The sequence below is a fragment of the Heliconius melpomene genome, chromosome 6 (assembly GCF_056956725.1).
Source record: "Heliconius melpomene rosina isolate 202511_hmr_F chromosome 6, ASM5695672v1, whole genome shotgun sequence".
Taxonomy (NCBI): domain Eukaryota; kingdom Metazoa; phylum Arthropoda; class Insecta; order Lepidoptera; family Nymphalidae; genus Heliconius; species Heliconius melpomene.
The window spans coordinates 6,856,767-6,871,060 of NC_140394.1; the positions used below are offsets into that span (position 1 = coordinate 6,856,767).

A 14,294-nucleotide genomic window follows, 5' to 3' on the forward strand; every position below is an offset into this window, starting at 1 on the left:
ATTTTTGATAATTATTTTTTTTCCGAATTATATTAGGCTTTTATAGAGTAGTTAAAACTGTGGTTTCATTTAAAGTGGTGCTGACAATTCCACCCTGTATAATTGAGCCGATACGATTATTTATATAAAGGGAATAGTGTCTACCGATTTTTTTAATATATAAACAGATTCATATCGAGATTCATTCCATCAAGCACTCGTCAGAATTCGCGTTCGGCGTTCATGAGATATAGGGTCTTAACAGACAGCCTGTCTGTTCGTCTAGACAGACGAACAACAGTCATCTTATAAGGATTCCTTTTTTTCTTAAAAGATACGGAACCCTTAACAAATAGGGAAATGAAGAGGCAACGAGCTTCTGAGCAAGATTAGGTAGTCCCAGTTGCCACTTAAATTTAATAGTAGACAGAGCAACGAATTATGATAACTTTCAATTGGATCGTGTAATTCACTATAATGCTAGGTCAAGTTATACTTGCGGCAGGCTCATATCTATTAAAGGTTTTTTACATATCGTCACCTTAAAAGTGTAAACCTGCAAACATCCTATAAAGCAAATTATTATTCAGTTAAAATGTATATTGACTTTTTTTATTAAATAAAGATAAATCACACGTTATATGTTACAAAAAAAGGGAAACTAGTATTAAAACACTCCGTTCCCTAAATTAATCGTATCGTCGAATTATAAAAAAATTAAAAATTTATAATGCTACTATTTATGAACTGGTCTTCTTCTCTTTTTATTCTTCTTATCTTTTTTATGTTTTAATTAATAATAGGCCCGGTGAATCAGCTGAAGAGACTAATGATATATTATGTTCTTTTTAATACGCCGGCGTTTTGACTTTTAATCGTGGATATGAAAATGACAGTCCAAAATGATATCCGCAATACGTAAATTCTAAAGGAGAAAAGCCTCTTGTATTTAAATGAAACAATATATGACTTTTATAATTTAATTGAAATACATTTGAAACATTAATCGTATAGCGCACTTTACACCAATTGACACACACTTACCTAGTGGCTTGGTCAAATAGCATTAAACTTACATAACATTTTATTAAACCCTATTCCATTTTAATATTATTTAGCATAAATGTAAAGGAAAGAAGTAGAAGTGATAAAATAATTAATTAACTTTAGTTACCACCAGTATTGTAACAAGCAATTGTATTTTTTTTTTTTTCATTTAAAATTTATATGGTCATATATAAATGCAAGAATTTACCCAGCTAACATTAAATAAAGTTTTTGCTATATGCGATAATAAATATAAAAACCTTTATATATTTATTATCGCATATAGCAAATGAATGTAGATATAAGTAACGATTTTGGGTCGAATCATTGGAATGGAATGAATAATACAAAAAACCTTTTTTAATAAATGAAAAAAAAAAACATTTGTCAGCAAAAACGGCCAAGCATAAATGTTTAATAATTCTATATTTCGATCTTAACCTGCTTTTAAAATATCTGATTTTAATAATAAACATCCAATATAATCAAATGGAATAGGCTTTAACTTTACAAATTGTATATGTATAATAATAATAGATAATATTTGTAAAGATAATTAAAGAAATATATATATACAATAGAATAATATTTAATATAAGCTTAACATGTAAAAGTCTAAAAAACTTGATACCAAATACAAATACGTACATAATAGTAAATATTAAATTACAGTCACACTGTTAATATAAATTTGTTTATTTTTTCTATGTAGAAAATCGATTCATGATATGATTTAAATTTTAATATGTTTTGTTCGATTGTTTCGAATAATTTATAACGCATTAAAAATGCTTTTGAAATATTTATGAGGAATTTTAATTCAAATTTAATGACAACACTAGATGAAATTTTAAGAATTTTTTGATTATAATATAGTTTGAAGATCGGGCATAAAAAAATCCTGCAATATTAACTAAAATAAACCTAACATTTAAAATTTTATATAGAAAATCAGCAATGTATTTTAATTTTAATCTTTATAATTAGTATTAAATATTGTCGTAGTGAAAATTCTGTACGAAATCAAATAAAAAGTACAATAAATGTTATGAAATGAATATAAACAAATTTTATAAAGGCAGTGTCCAGTTTCATATATTTAGCTATTTTCTTAATTTTTAAAATATTTTAAATGCTGTAATTTGTACAAATTAGCACTCAAGTGCACAATACAAATAAACAAAAAATATATCTAAAAATGACTAGGGTTAGGGTTACAATAGGGTTTACCTATATATTCTAAAGAAACACGTATAAATTAAAAAATATATATGTAAATATTTTTTTGTCTTTGGTCTTATAAGTTGTCTTTGATATAATTTAATAATTAATGTAAAATTATTTCGAAACAAACTATATAAATATTAATAAATAACTAAAAACTATATAAATTTTATATATGTATATTAATTACACAATAAAATATGGAAAATTAAATCCAACTATTGTTACAATATAATATAGTAATTTTATAAATATAGAATTATATATTTAAAACTAATAAGACTAATATTTGTTTTTTTCATAATTTCTAGGGGGTTCTAAGGAACTAGTTACAATCAGTCTGAACATACAGTGTAAACTCGAAGTAATGTCATTCTAAGCTGCTAAAATTAGGAAGAATTGCAGTTGTGTAGGTTTTTGTCGTTTTATTATCTAGATTCTAGTTCCAATTCCAAGTATAATTCCACAGTCTACCCGTGACTACGGACTACTGCAAAATCTTCCAAACGTCGGGTTTCGAACGTAGCCTTTGCATAGATTATATGAAGGTTTTTGTTCCAAACAGAAAACAAAGTCAAAGACGTTTTAACGGCTCTCTATATAACGCCATAATACGTGCATTTACTTCAGCGTTGATATCAAATTTACACTATATATTTTTTAGTACCAATATCAACGGAAGACAAACAAAAATACACCATTTTAAACTTAGCCATCCCTAAAATACTATGTTTAAGTATAACATAAAATAATATATTTCTAAAAACTTTAACTATTTTCTTTTTAATTGTAAAACTTATTTTACAAAGTATGTATAATAAATAAATGCAATTTTTGTGTCTTTTTAACTATGTCATTTGGTTTTTGAATTTGAGACTACTTAGAATTTAGTCTTTCTTTAATAGTTTTTTTTGATAATAATAAGATGAAATATAAATAAAAAATCAGTCTCAATACAGCTCTTGTGGCATCAATTTCCTTAATAGTAGTAAAATAGCAACGTTCGTTTATTATAAATTATAATTATAAAATCAATGTTGCGACTTTATCGATGAATAAGGCCGCTCTCAATGTGAATCGATATTTCATACTGTGTTTGTTAAATAAGTTAATTTATTGGAATTAAGTTATATTTCTATCTCTATTATACATTTAAAAACGATTAATAAAAAAAATCAGCTTCCCGGATCCGCGTGTCTTCAAAACCGTTCCAGTCCTGTGATAGTTTTCAAAATGCACGGGTGCGCCCGCTACATTTAAATATTTATATTTTTTAAAAGCTTTTTTTTTCAAAGGTGTGGATTAACATTTTAAAAATGTTAAAAATACTTTAAAGTTATTAAGGTACTCATGGGGTTTAAAAAAGTTTTTTTTTTATATTATAATGGACCTATATCGTAAATTCAATGTACATAGTACATCGTACTCGTATATAAAATAGGGTTACCATTATTTTAGTATACAAGTATACATTGACAAAATTTATAGTATATAAAAACGAGATATCGTAGCTAGCAAAATCAAAGTTTCTTTTGTTAAAAAAATAAATAAAAAGTGACTCTAAGCTGAATTTGGTCTATTTTTAAATATTACATTATGCTTCACGTGAAAGTAATAAAAAAATCGTATACCTATTAATTCAGGTGACCGAACTTATTGCAATTTCGAGAGAAACATAAGTTCTTATTATTAAGTTATAAAACAACCCTAAAACATGTCAGTCTAGTTGACTCCAAATTTAATGATTTTCATAGTAAACGAACGCCACCTCACACGAATAGAGACAATTTACGATCAAAATATGAAGGAAAAATTGGAATGTATCAAAAATTACAATACTAATTTAACATGAGCACAGCTTTCGATCTTGCTGCGCTTGAAGTCTTTGAAGGGACTGACGTCGGCGTCCTGATGCACATAGCATGGCGTATTCCACGGATGTTTCCATTCTGAAATAATAATAAAAAATATTTTTTTAGCGTCACGCAAAGTACTAACAATTAGATTATTCCTTATGAATTACAAAGTTAATAAATACTTACTTATATAAAAACAAATCTCTTAAAATTTTTTGAATATACAAGAGAACAACAAAAACTTACCTATACATAATTTTATCAAGTAAAATTTCAATGGCACGATCAATATTCTGTCCTGATTTGGCACTTGTTTCTAAATATGGCAAATTATAGTTTTTTGCAAACTCCCTCGCTCTGTTTTGATTTACTAGACGCTTTTCTTGAAGGTCACTTTTATGTCCACACAATACAATGTCTGGGTCATCACTTAGACTGTGAGTCTATAAGTAGTAATAAAAATATATTTTTTAAAATCTAAGTTAAGATATTAAACACATAAGCCATGCATTTCTTTTTCATAAAAAAGAAATATTTGAAACCATTTGTGTATAAAAACTTCAATTATTACTCTGTTGTACAATTAATAATAAAAAAACTACCTTTACATACATTTTTAATCATTAACGAAACAAAGATGACACCAAATTCAACAGTTGCTCTTTTCAATATAAAGTTTAGAATTTAATATAATGAACATGTATTATAATAAAAAAATATCAAATAACATAATAGATATGTATACACAAACAATTTGTTAATTTTTTACCTTTAGTTGCTCAATCCAATTTCGAACTTCTAAAAAGGAAGCTTCATTTGTCAAATCAAAAAGCAGCAGAAAGCCCATTGCATCTCTGTAAAAAGCTGTGGTCAGGCTTCGAAATCTGTAATATAAAGGAAAACAATAGAAAGATAAATATATTGATTTCTGGAAGTTTAAACAAAAAAGTAATATATTTAAGTTATGAAATAGCCTTATTTGTGCATCACATTGTATCTTACATATAGCAAAGCACCTTTTGGAAAGGACTTGTGATTCGAGACATTGGATGTTGAATTACAAATTTATTACCATAGTTTATCTAACATAAGTAGGAAAATGATAATAACCCAGTCAATGGTCAAAATATATAATTTTCAAAAACTTATCCTAGAAAAATATTAAGCAATTTCTCTTTGTCTATTACTCAAAATGAGTCACATGCTTAAAGATAAAATTTCTCATAATGATTCACCCATTATTTTTTATCCATATCTGCTTGTATAGATTTATCTATATCAGTTATAGATTTTATCATATTTGTATAAATTATTATTATTATTTGATGATGAAGATAATAGTTTTATTATAATTAGAATAAATGTAATAACGACTACTGTAGTGCAATGGGAGAGCCTAATTATAAATATGAAAACTGTGGGTTCAATTTCCACTTGAGGGAATGAAATATTTTCATTTACTAGGCTGCAGCTTTTGTTAAAATAGCAGATCTCTTCCATTCATACTAATTCTGCATAAAGTAGGGAACAAGGTGTTTTAAAGTGTTTTCTGTGAAGCTATAAAATAAAAAAAACATATATTAAAAGGTGGACTAATAAAGATATAAAAAGGTTCATTGAAGATTAATTAGCTGTATTCATATTAGCTAGTTTATACAAATGAGTAAAGTGTACCTTTCTTGTCCTGCAGTATCCCATAACTGTAAATGTATACGATGTTGCCTTGCATTTTGTTGATATATCTAAAAATTGTATATTACAATTACATGATAATTATAATGTTAATGTAGAATAAATATAACTAATTATTTTGGGGAAACATAAGATATATGAGAGAGAAAAAAGTACAAACCACAGTTTTTTCTCTAAAATCAATTCCAACAGTCGATATGAATTGAGTATGAAAAACTCCGTCAGTATATTTATAAAGGAAGCTTGTTTTTCCTACACCAGAATCACCAACACACAGCAGCTTTATAAGATAATCGTAGTCCATATTGATGCCGATGAACTCATTCAATATTTACTGCTGTTTATATATTCAATTAAGTATGTTTTAGGCAATTTTAAATAGTCGCTATGATTTTAAGTGACAAGAGTTATTAATAAATTAACGATATAATTCACAGGCTTTCTATAAAAATCCATTCCTGAATATCAAAATACTTTAGACAGGGCAACAAACTGAATTTTGTAAATTGCTGAAAATCAATTTCTTTGACATTGACAGAATAGTAAGAAAAACTTACACAATGTAGAATAAATATTGAATAGTAATCGAAAAATCTACTTGTTGAAAATCTATTTTTTCCCCGATATCGATTTACAAATCACATCAACCTAATCCAACAGTTTTTAGTGGAGATATTCTAGGGATCATATTAAAATTGATTATCTTCCACAGCAGCCCACTTCTAAAATAAAATATGATTTAATGTCGATACATTATTTATGGATGTTAGAAAAAAAGAAACCTAACTGTTTCTACTTTACAGTTTAAATTCTATATTGTGATGATGACTGACTGACTGACTGACAAATGACAGCTGATTACAATAATATTCCTCGATTATCTGTGATCACAATTATCTATATCTACTACTGGTATTGTTTATATAATTTCAGTTTGAACTTTACGTATATATGGTTAAATAAAAAAAATGTTATGTGAAAAACGGTGTTAATAAATATGAGTGAAGTTGAACAAAAAGCGCGAACTACTAAAATTGATATTGAGTTTTGGTTCGTTTCTGAATATAAAAATAACACTTGAATATTTTATTTTTTAAACATACTTAGTTATTAAGAACATAAAATTTTACAACATCGATACAAAATTGATGATCATATATAATAAAAGAATGATTTTATATTGAATTGTTATTAGCATTAATATGAATTATTTATTTAACAGTAAAGTGTGTGATTATGGGGGGCATTGCCTTGCATTAGCCGAGAAAATAAAAGAAGCTAATCCTAACACAACAATTTTTTGCAAGAAAGGAAGACAAGGTAAAGTATTATTTTATAATTCAACCCATATAGTCTTTAATCACTATGTAATTTACATTTTATTATTCATTTTATACTGTATCTGACACAGCAGGATAGACAAAGAGAACCTGAAAATCTAGTGATACTGTTCCCCACTCTCCAACCAAATTCTGGATGCAATTCATGTTGAGTGGCCACTAAGAGCAACAGAGGAAATTAAAATATTTAATATGTTAATTACCTTGAGTAAAAATTGAACACAACACTGGCCTCTAACTTATTATAATGTATATATTTCAGGATCATTTGAAGTTGTGGTTAATGACAAACTTATTTATTCTAAACTTCAAACTATGGCTTTACCTAACTATGAAGAAGTAGTTGAAGTTGTCAGTGATGTTTCTAAAGGAGCAGAGCCGAGGGAAATAAAAGGACAACAACCAATAAACTGTGCAATATCATAACATTTAATAAATCTCAACATTTAGAATAACATGACAATCAAATTTCATTACACTTTAAACAATAGTATAGTGCTTTAAGAAATAAAATACCTATAATATTTTTAAAATTGAGCAATATATTAGATACTTTGTTTAGTTTAGAATATTTTTTGTAAATAAATATTTAGTAAATATATTTTAAAATATAACATTTTAAAATCTAATTACATTTCATTTTAAATACTTTCGTAAAGAATATTACTATATAGTATATTTTTTAGTACATATTTAAGTATTAACTATAACTGGATTTCAGGAACTATGTATAAAAGATCAAAAGGAACTTCTCTAATTTTCGTGATTTTTACACATTTTAATGGAAACTCTTTAACCAGATTAATCACATTTAGTATTATACATTTTTGAAAATCCAATGTTTCAAATGTTTTTGCAGTAGTTCCATGGTATGTAAGTATAGACTGGAGTGGCGTCTGTCTGTTAATTGTAATTATTAAAAACTACTTTGTATTTGAAACATTGATTTCCAAAAATTTATAATATAAATAAATCCAGTTAAGAGTTTCTGCTTAAAGAGTTTTTAATGTTTAGCTTCACATTCTTCACTTTGGCACCTTCACATGGACCCCACAACCTTTGTGTTTAAATTCAGATGCAGTTTTACTGCGTCACAATGGCATATTGTAGATAAATAATATATATATATTTCTTATTTATATTTGATTAAAATATTATTTACATACACTACATATGTAAATGTGTTATTATTTTGTAAATTTGCTACCATTGCAGTGTTAATAGCACCATGAAAAAAAAAGTAATACTGCAAATGTACTGCAAAGAAGCAATCATAAGTAACTTATTTTTAAGTAGGTCAATGATATACCTATATAAAAAAACTAAGAAAAATCATACCAAACATTTAAAGAAAATTCACAACAAAAATAATAGTTATCTGTGCAACAAACCAACAAATATTGCAAACTTTTGATAATTTGTTAACATTAATTTTTCAAAGAAGGAATGATCTCAGAGTTTATTTTTAAAATACGATCTTTGCAACCATTCACAGGACCAACATAACTTAAATATATACCAAAACGCAGTTTTCCGCCAAATTCGCTAGAAATTGTTCTAAGGGGCTCAACAGTCTTTTCTCCTGTCTTTTGGTCTATGCATACCATTTGACATCTTGAACACTGTCCTTCAACCTGAAAGTAAAATCACAAATAACGATATTTACAATAGAACTAAAATGTGCTAACAATGTGCGAAATAAAAATAATTATAAAGAATATTTTGCTTGATATATTTATCGAGTAAAACAGCCGTTTATGCACTCGCCGAGTAATGGTGGTGAACTGAATCATTACCAGATTGAAATTACTTGGATATCAGGAATCTTTCACTATCAAGCTACTGTCCCTTTTTACTGTTTAACCCTAACATCTGTCTTACTTTTCAGTTTCCGTCGACATTGTTACCTATTTTGTCGCGGTAGATAGCGACCTTTTGAGGTCCAGCACGATTTATACTTCATTCGAATAACAGCACAGCATAATTAAATTTTATTATTATTCACTAAGTCTATTTTAAGACACTCCAATCTAAACTTTCCATCCAATTTGCGATACATAGTGTGTTGTGTGGTGGAACTCAACACCGTGCGTCAATGAAATAATTAAATATTTCATTTCCTTGAGTTTGAATCAAACCCACAACGTCACATTTACACGTCACGACGGCTTCTAATATAAAATAATAAATAAATAAAAATAATACCTTAAATTCTTGTGTACCAATAACAACTCTTTCCCACTGTCTTTCTACAAGCTCCTCAGCCGATTCAATAACGAGGTTGCCCCTAAATCTATCAACCATAGAATTAATATCGTCCAGAAATGATTCATCTTTTATTTTGTTTTTCAACCACCTAACTGTTGCTTTATTGATTAATAAATATTGTGCTTGATTACTTAGTGACAGCATTGTCTGTTCTGCACCTTTCACAGTTCTATCTGACGATTGTCTTATTAGTCTTAAATAGGATATTTCCAAGCAACTGGATATCCAATCTGCTATTTCGTCGCCACAATCATATCCTTTAACTATATCTGTGCACACTTTGCTTTGACAAATTTGTGTTTCTTTGTAGTTTGCTTGTATTGTTGGATTTAAAGGGATGGAGATGGAAGTTTTACCTGAAATATACATTTTAATAAAATTTAATAATGAATATTGATAAACTTTATAAATATGTGGATAATCCACATATTTATAAAGTTTATTTATAAAGTTTTTTATGACAAATAAAATAATAATAATATGGTAATTAAATTATACTGAGAAATTTAGTTCTTTATTAAATAGACATTTGAATATTTTTAATAAAACCAGTAAATATATAATTTGAGATATGTAGTGATGATATTTATTTTACATTCAAAAATAATAATTTAGGTTTACCTTTAAAATGCAATGTAAGACATTGCTTCTCAAAATCAATATATGGCTGTATTTTACACATAAGAGTACTTTGCTTTTGTGTGAGACAAACTCCATTATCTTTTATTATCATCCATTCTCTGTCATACTCAAACCCCTTTGAACCTATCATCCATCCAGACTTAATTTTGAAAGCACCACACGATTTAATAGGAAAAATTGCCATTTCCGTTAAAATAATTCTTGATTGTATATTTTGTATATCAGGAACTGTAGGATTAAAGAATCTATCATTTATAAGATTTGATATTTTTTCTATCAATGCAACTCCATTGGTTTTTTGTTCTTTATTATAATGTATCATTTCACGAATTGGTTGTTTATAGTGCTGTCTAACAAAACATTTAGTTATCATTAAAACAAGTTTATCAACATCATTAAAAGTATTGTAATACCCAAATGATACTCTAATGGCTCCAGTAGGTTTCCCATTTATCAAATCAACTTCATCCCCACATTTGTGTCCAGCTTTATACATACTCTTCATTTCAGTATTAGTAACTTTTAAATGTCTTTGACATGTTCCTGAATTGCAAAAGCAACCAGTCCTTATACTTATGTTAAACAACTCAGCCATATGTTGAAACTGTAAAACATGTAAAATAAATATTAGTATTTCTTTAACTTCATGCCTTATCCTACATATAGCAAGGTAGGCTGGGGGTCATCGGCATGTGTAGAGACATTTTATGTTCTACACGTAGGCTAAAAATAAATAAACTTTAATTATTTACAATTTACCTCAGCATATCCAATATAAGATCCATTTTCTCTTATTAAATTAAAGGCAAGAAGTCCTCCTTGTATATTTATGTCACTAAAATCTGAATCCAAATACACCTCAACTGCTTTCCTTCCATTTTCATGTCGAAGATTACTTAATTGTTTATACAAATCTTGTGCTAAATGAAATGTGTGGCAAGAAATTGTCTCCATAATATCATTATTCACTATTTTAGGAAGTAGACTGTTAAAAGTATCAAAACAGTGTTTTAAGGCAATAATTGATAAAAATGGCAGAGTACCATCTTCAAATCTGGAAAAAAAAATATTATAAACTTTTACAAGCATTTTAGAGTAAAAAAATTGTTTTGAATATTAAATTGGGAATTAATTCATTAAAAGTGTTTTCTTTCCTTGACTTTTGCAAATGCTAATGTTTATTATTTTATATGAATATAACTTTATTACTATTTAAATTAAATATTTTTAACACAACCATCAAGCTTACATTAATGCTGTTCCACAGAGTCATAATGGCATCATTGGACATGATTATAAAAAATAATAAAAAACTATATAAAAATTATAATACCTTTCATGCAGTATATCTCTTTTTACATGAAAACTGTCATTACTTAGAACTATATCAACAGTTCCACCACCAAAATATGTTTTTTGGTTTAAAACATTTGCACTGTTATTTTTTATTAACAGAGCTCCCAAACCAGTTGGAAATCCAAATATTTTATAAAATGACATACACACAAAATCAGGCTGTATTCTAGATAAATCTAAAGCACTTGTAGCAACAAAAGATGCTGCATCTAATAAAACATACCAATTGCAATTAGCAGCACACAATTTTTTCTTTAAAAAGTTATTCAAGCAACCTTTTTTAATGTCTTCTATACAATCTATGGGATACTTGTACCCATTAAAATTACTTTGTGCTGGATAAGCAAGTAATGTATTATTATTGCAATTATTATTTTTATTTTCACAGGTTCTAGGTTTATTTGGATGTTTTAGTGATGATAAAAACTCTTTATGAGAAATGCTGATGACATCTGCATTCTTTTCTTTAGCTAATTCTCTTAAACCTATAACTGATGTATGGCTATCAATAAGATATAGGAAGGAACCTCTATCTTCTTCATCACTATTATGAAATTGAAATGATTCTAGTACTAGCTTTAATGATTGTGTGGTGCCAGATGTAAATATCAAACTATAATTTGATGTATTTGTATTGAAATGGCTAAGAACAATATTTCTAACTTGCTCTATGCAATCTCTTGTCTCTTTATCAGTATGAGGATTTAAATATACATTATTTAAGAGATCTTCATTGATTTTATGTAACAAGATCTGTGGATATAGGACGGCTCCAGCATTGTCTAAGTAACATTTTTCTGAAAAAATCAATTGGTATTCATTAATATTTTCAAAACGAGACTAGCAAAGTATATTCAACATATGGTAAGTGGAAAAATGTTAAATTACACTTTTAAATATAGAAAGTCAACATTGGAATTATTTGTTTTAACATGTGGCATTATTTTAATAATTTAGCCTTGTCTTTAATTAAATAATACTTTTTATAAAATATTTAGTGGAAAGTTTTGGTTTTATAATAGTTACGAAATATAAAACATGAATTCATCCATGTTTAACTAAAAGTAACATATAATTTACTATAAATATTTACCTCCTAGCCTAGTAAATTCATTTCTTATTTTTTGCATTCCACAAGTATCGATTACGTTGCTTAGGGCCGACATATTTTCTTTTTACAATCGAAGTATGATATAAACAGCTGCCTTCTTTCCTATAGTTCATAATGTAACTGATGAAATGGTAACGACTGTTGCTTATAATCAACCTTGAGCATAATTTCGTAGTAAACAGATAATAACGGGAAGCTTCATTATATACATAAAAAGAGTAACGTCACATTTAAGTAATTACATCGTTTTGTTTACTTGCTGACTGCTGTTATAGTTTAAATTCGCATGTTGTGAACAACGGTGACGTTATCAGTTATCAGCACATTGACAATTCGCTAGTGCCAAGTACATTTAAAAAGTGACATTGACAGTTCTCTTTTATAAGATTTTCTCTAAACTTGTGGCAACGGCGTATTGTATTGTGCCTACAAAAATCTTAAAACAAATAAACATTATATATCAGTTACTTTACCTGTAATGTTTAAATTTCAAATTATAATATAAAATATTATTATAGATACTATAAAATATTAACCTTTTGCACTATACTTAATTATCGAATTGACTGGATGACTAAAACTGTAATTTAATTATTTTTGTGTTTGGTTTTCTTAAATAGTTATATTATAGGAATACGTAATTGAAGACATGTCATTATTGAATAGGCCACATCATCACATGTTATACTAAAGTAAAGAAATAAAACAATAAATTGAGTACAAGGTAGTCACAATATTTTTGTACCGTATCTTCCGCGTGCAGCAGAAAATGTAAACAAACGACCTAGTATTAAGACATTCCCCTCTTGCTCTTCCTAATTTCTAGACTAAGTGTTTTACCAGAGTAAGGAAATGAAAGTAATATAAATAATCTATATATATAAAATCGAAAGGTCACTCACTCATCACGAAATCTCAGAAACTACATGTGCTAGGAATCTCAAATTTTGCATAGGAGTTATTTATAGGACGTAGATGCTCGCTAAGACGGGAATTTGCAATATTCAACTTCTAAGGGGTTGTTTTTGGGGTGGAAAGTTTGTATGAAACTTCGTTACTACAAATGCTAGGAGTCTCAAATTTTGCATAGACGTCACTAGGACGTAGCCATGGAGACAGAAATTAATAATAACATAGTTTACGCGGGTGAAACCGCGAGCGGGCCGCTAGTAAATTATATTATTTACACTCTTTTTCCCGAATTGTGGCCCATACCCCTTGCGTTTATTGTTGGGTGCTTTCTCACAATCCAAAATTTGAAATAGAAAAAAACGACTTAATCTTTTTGTGTATTTTAAAATGCCTTAGTACCTGAACTGTAATTAAAATAACGTTCCTTTATAAAATTATAAGAAAATTAAATATTTTAAGCCGTTATGTGATAATATATAACATTATGCTCCATTCAATATCAGTGATGCTGCACAGACGTAGGTACCTCGTACCACCTTTGACGGCATCGCCTTACTAAATTGCGTTACTTCAATTTAATTATTGCTTTTATGGAGGGCTTTTAGTAGCTTTTAGTATCAAGTGAACGTGATCGACTCTTATAAGTGAATTGACGTTCACGACAGAGGACATTCGCTCTACTATTTTACTCTACTCGTAGGTAAATGTTTGTCCTAACAACTTTATTTTGCTTGCAGTTAGCTATTAACCTGTTTATAGGAGGTGCAGCGGAGTTTTGAAAGCTGGAAAAGCTAGATATTTCACCAGGAAAACTTTACTTGTGTACCTACAGGAATAGTAATGTTTTAAAAATATTAGTATTAAATT

At 27.8% G+C, this 14,294-nt stretch overlaps 3 protein-coding genes across 3 annotated transcripts; 1 reads left to right on the forward strand and 2 right to left on the reverse strand.

The window, feature by feature from the left end:
- Positions 1–2,423: 2,423 nt before the first annotated feature.
- On the reverse strand, positions 2,424–6,328 carry LOC146538259 (ras-related protein Rab-27A-like). Its single transcript, XM_085186613.1, has 5 exons — positions 5,959–6,328; positions 5,781–5,848; positions 4,876–4,990; positions 4,353–4,549; positions 2,424–4,199 (listed from the first exon to the last, which is right to left on the reverse strand). The coding sequence occupies exons 1-5, from the start codon at positions 6,100–6,102 to the stop codon at positions 4,094–4,096; spliced, it is 630 nt and encodes a 209-aa protein (XP_085042739.1). The 5' UTR covers positions 6,103–6,328; the 3' UTR covers positions 2,424–4,093.
- A 361-nt stretch (positions 6,329–6,689) lies between these two features.
- Positions 6,690–7,593, forward strand: LOC146538260 (migration and invasion enhancer 1-like). The gene is made up of 3 exons (XM_085186614.1): positions 6,690–6,848; positions 7,021–7,118; positions 7,401–7,593. Exons 1-3 carry the CDS (start codon positions 6,796–6,798, stop codon positions 7,562–7,564), a joined length of 315 nt encoding a protein of 104 aa, XP_085042740.1. The 5' UTR covers positions 6,690–6,795; the 3' UTR covers positions 7,565–7,593.
- On the reverse strand, positions 7,548–12,847 carry LOC146538261 (molybdenum cofactor sulfurase-like). Its single transcript, XM_085186612.1, has 6 exons — positions 12,498–12,847; positions 11,382–12,201; positions 10,808–11,102; positions 10,028–10,652; positions 9,344–9,762; positions 7,548–8,772 (listed from the first exon to the last, which is right to left on the reverse strand). The coding sequence occupies exons 1-6, from the start codon at positions 12,568–12,570 to the stop codon at positions 8,566–8,568; spliced, it is 2,439 nt and encodes an 812-aa protein (XP_085042738.1). The 5' UTR covers positions 12,571–12,847; the 3' UTR covers positions 7,548–8,565.
- Positions 12,848–14,294: the final 1,447 nt, after the last annotated feature.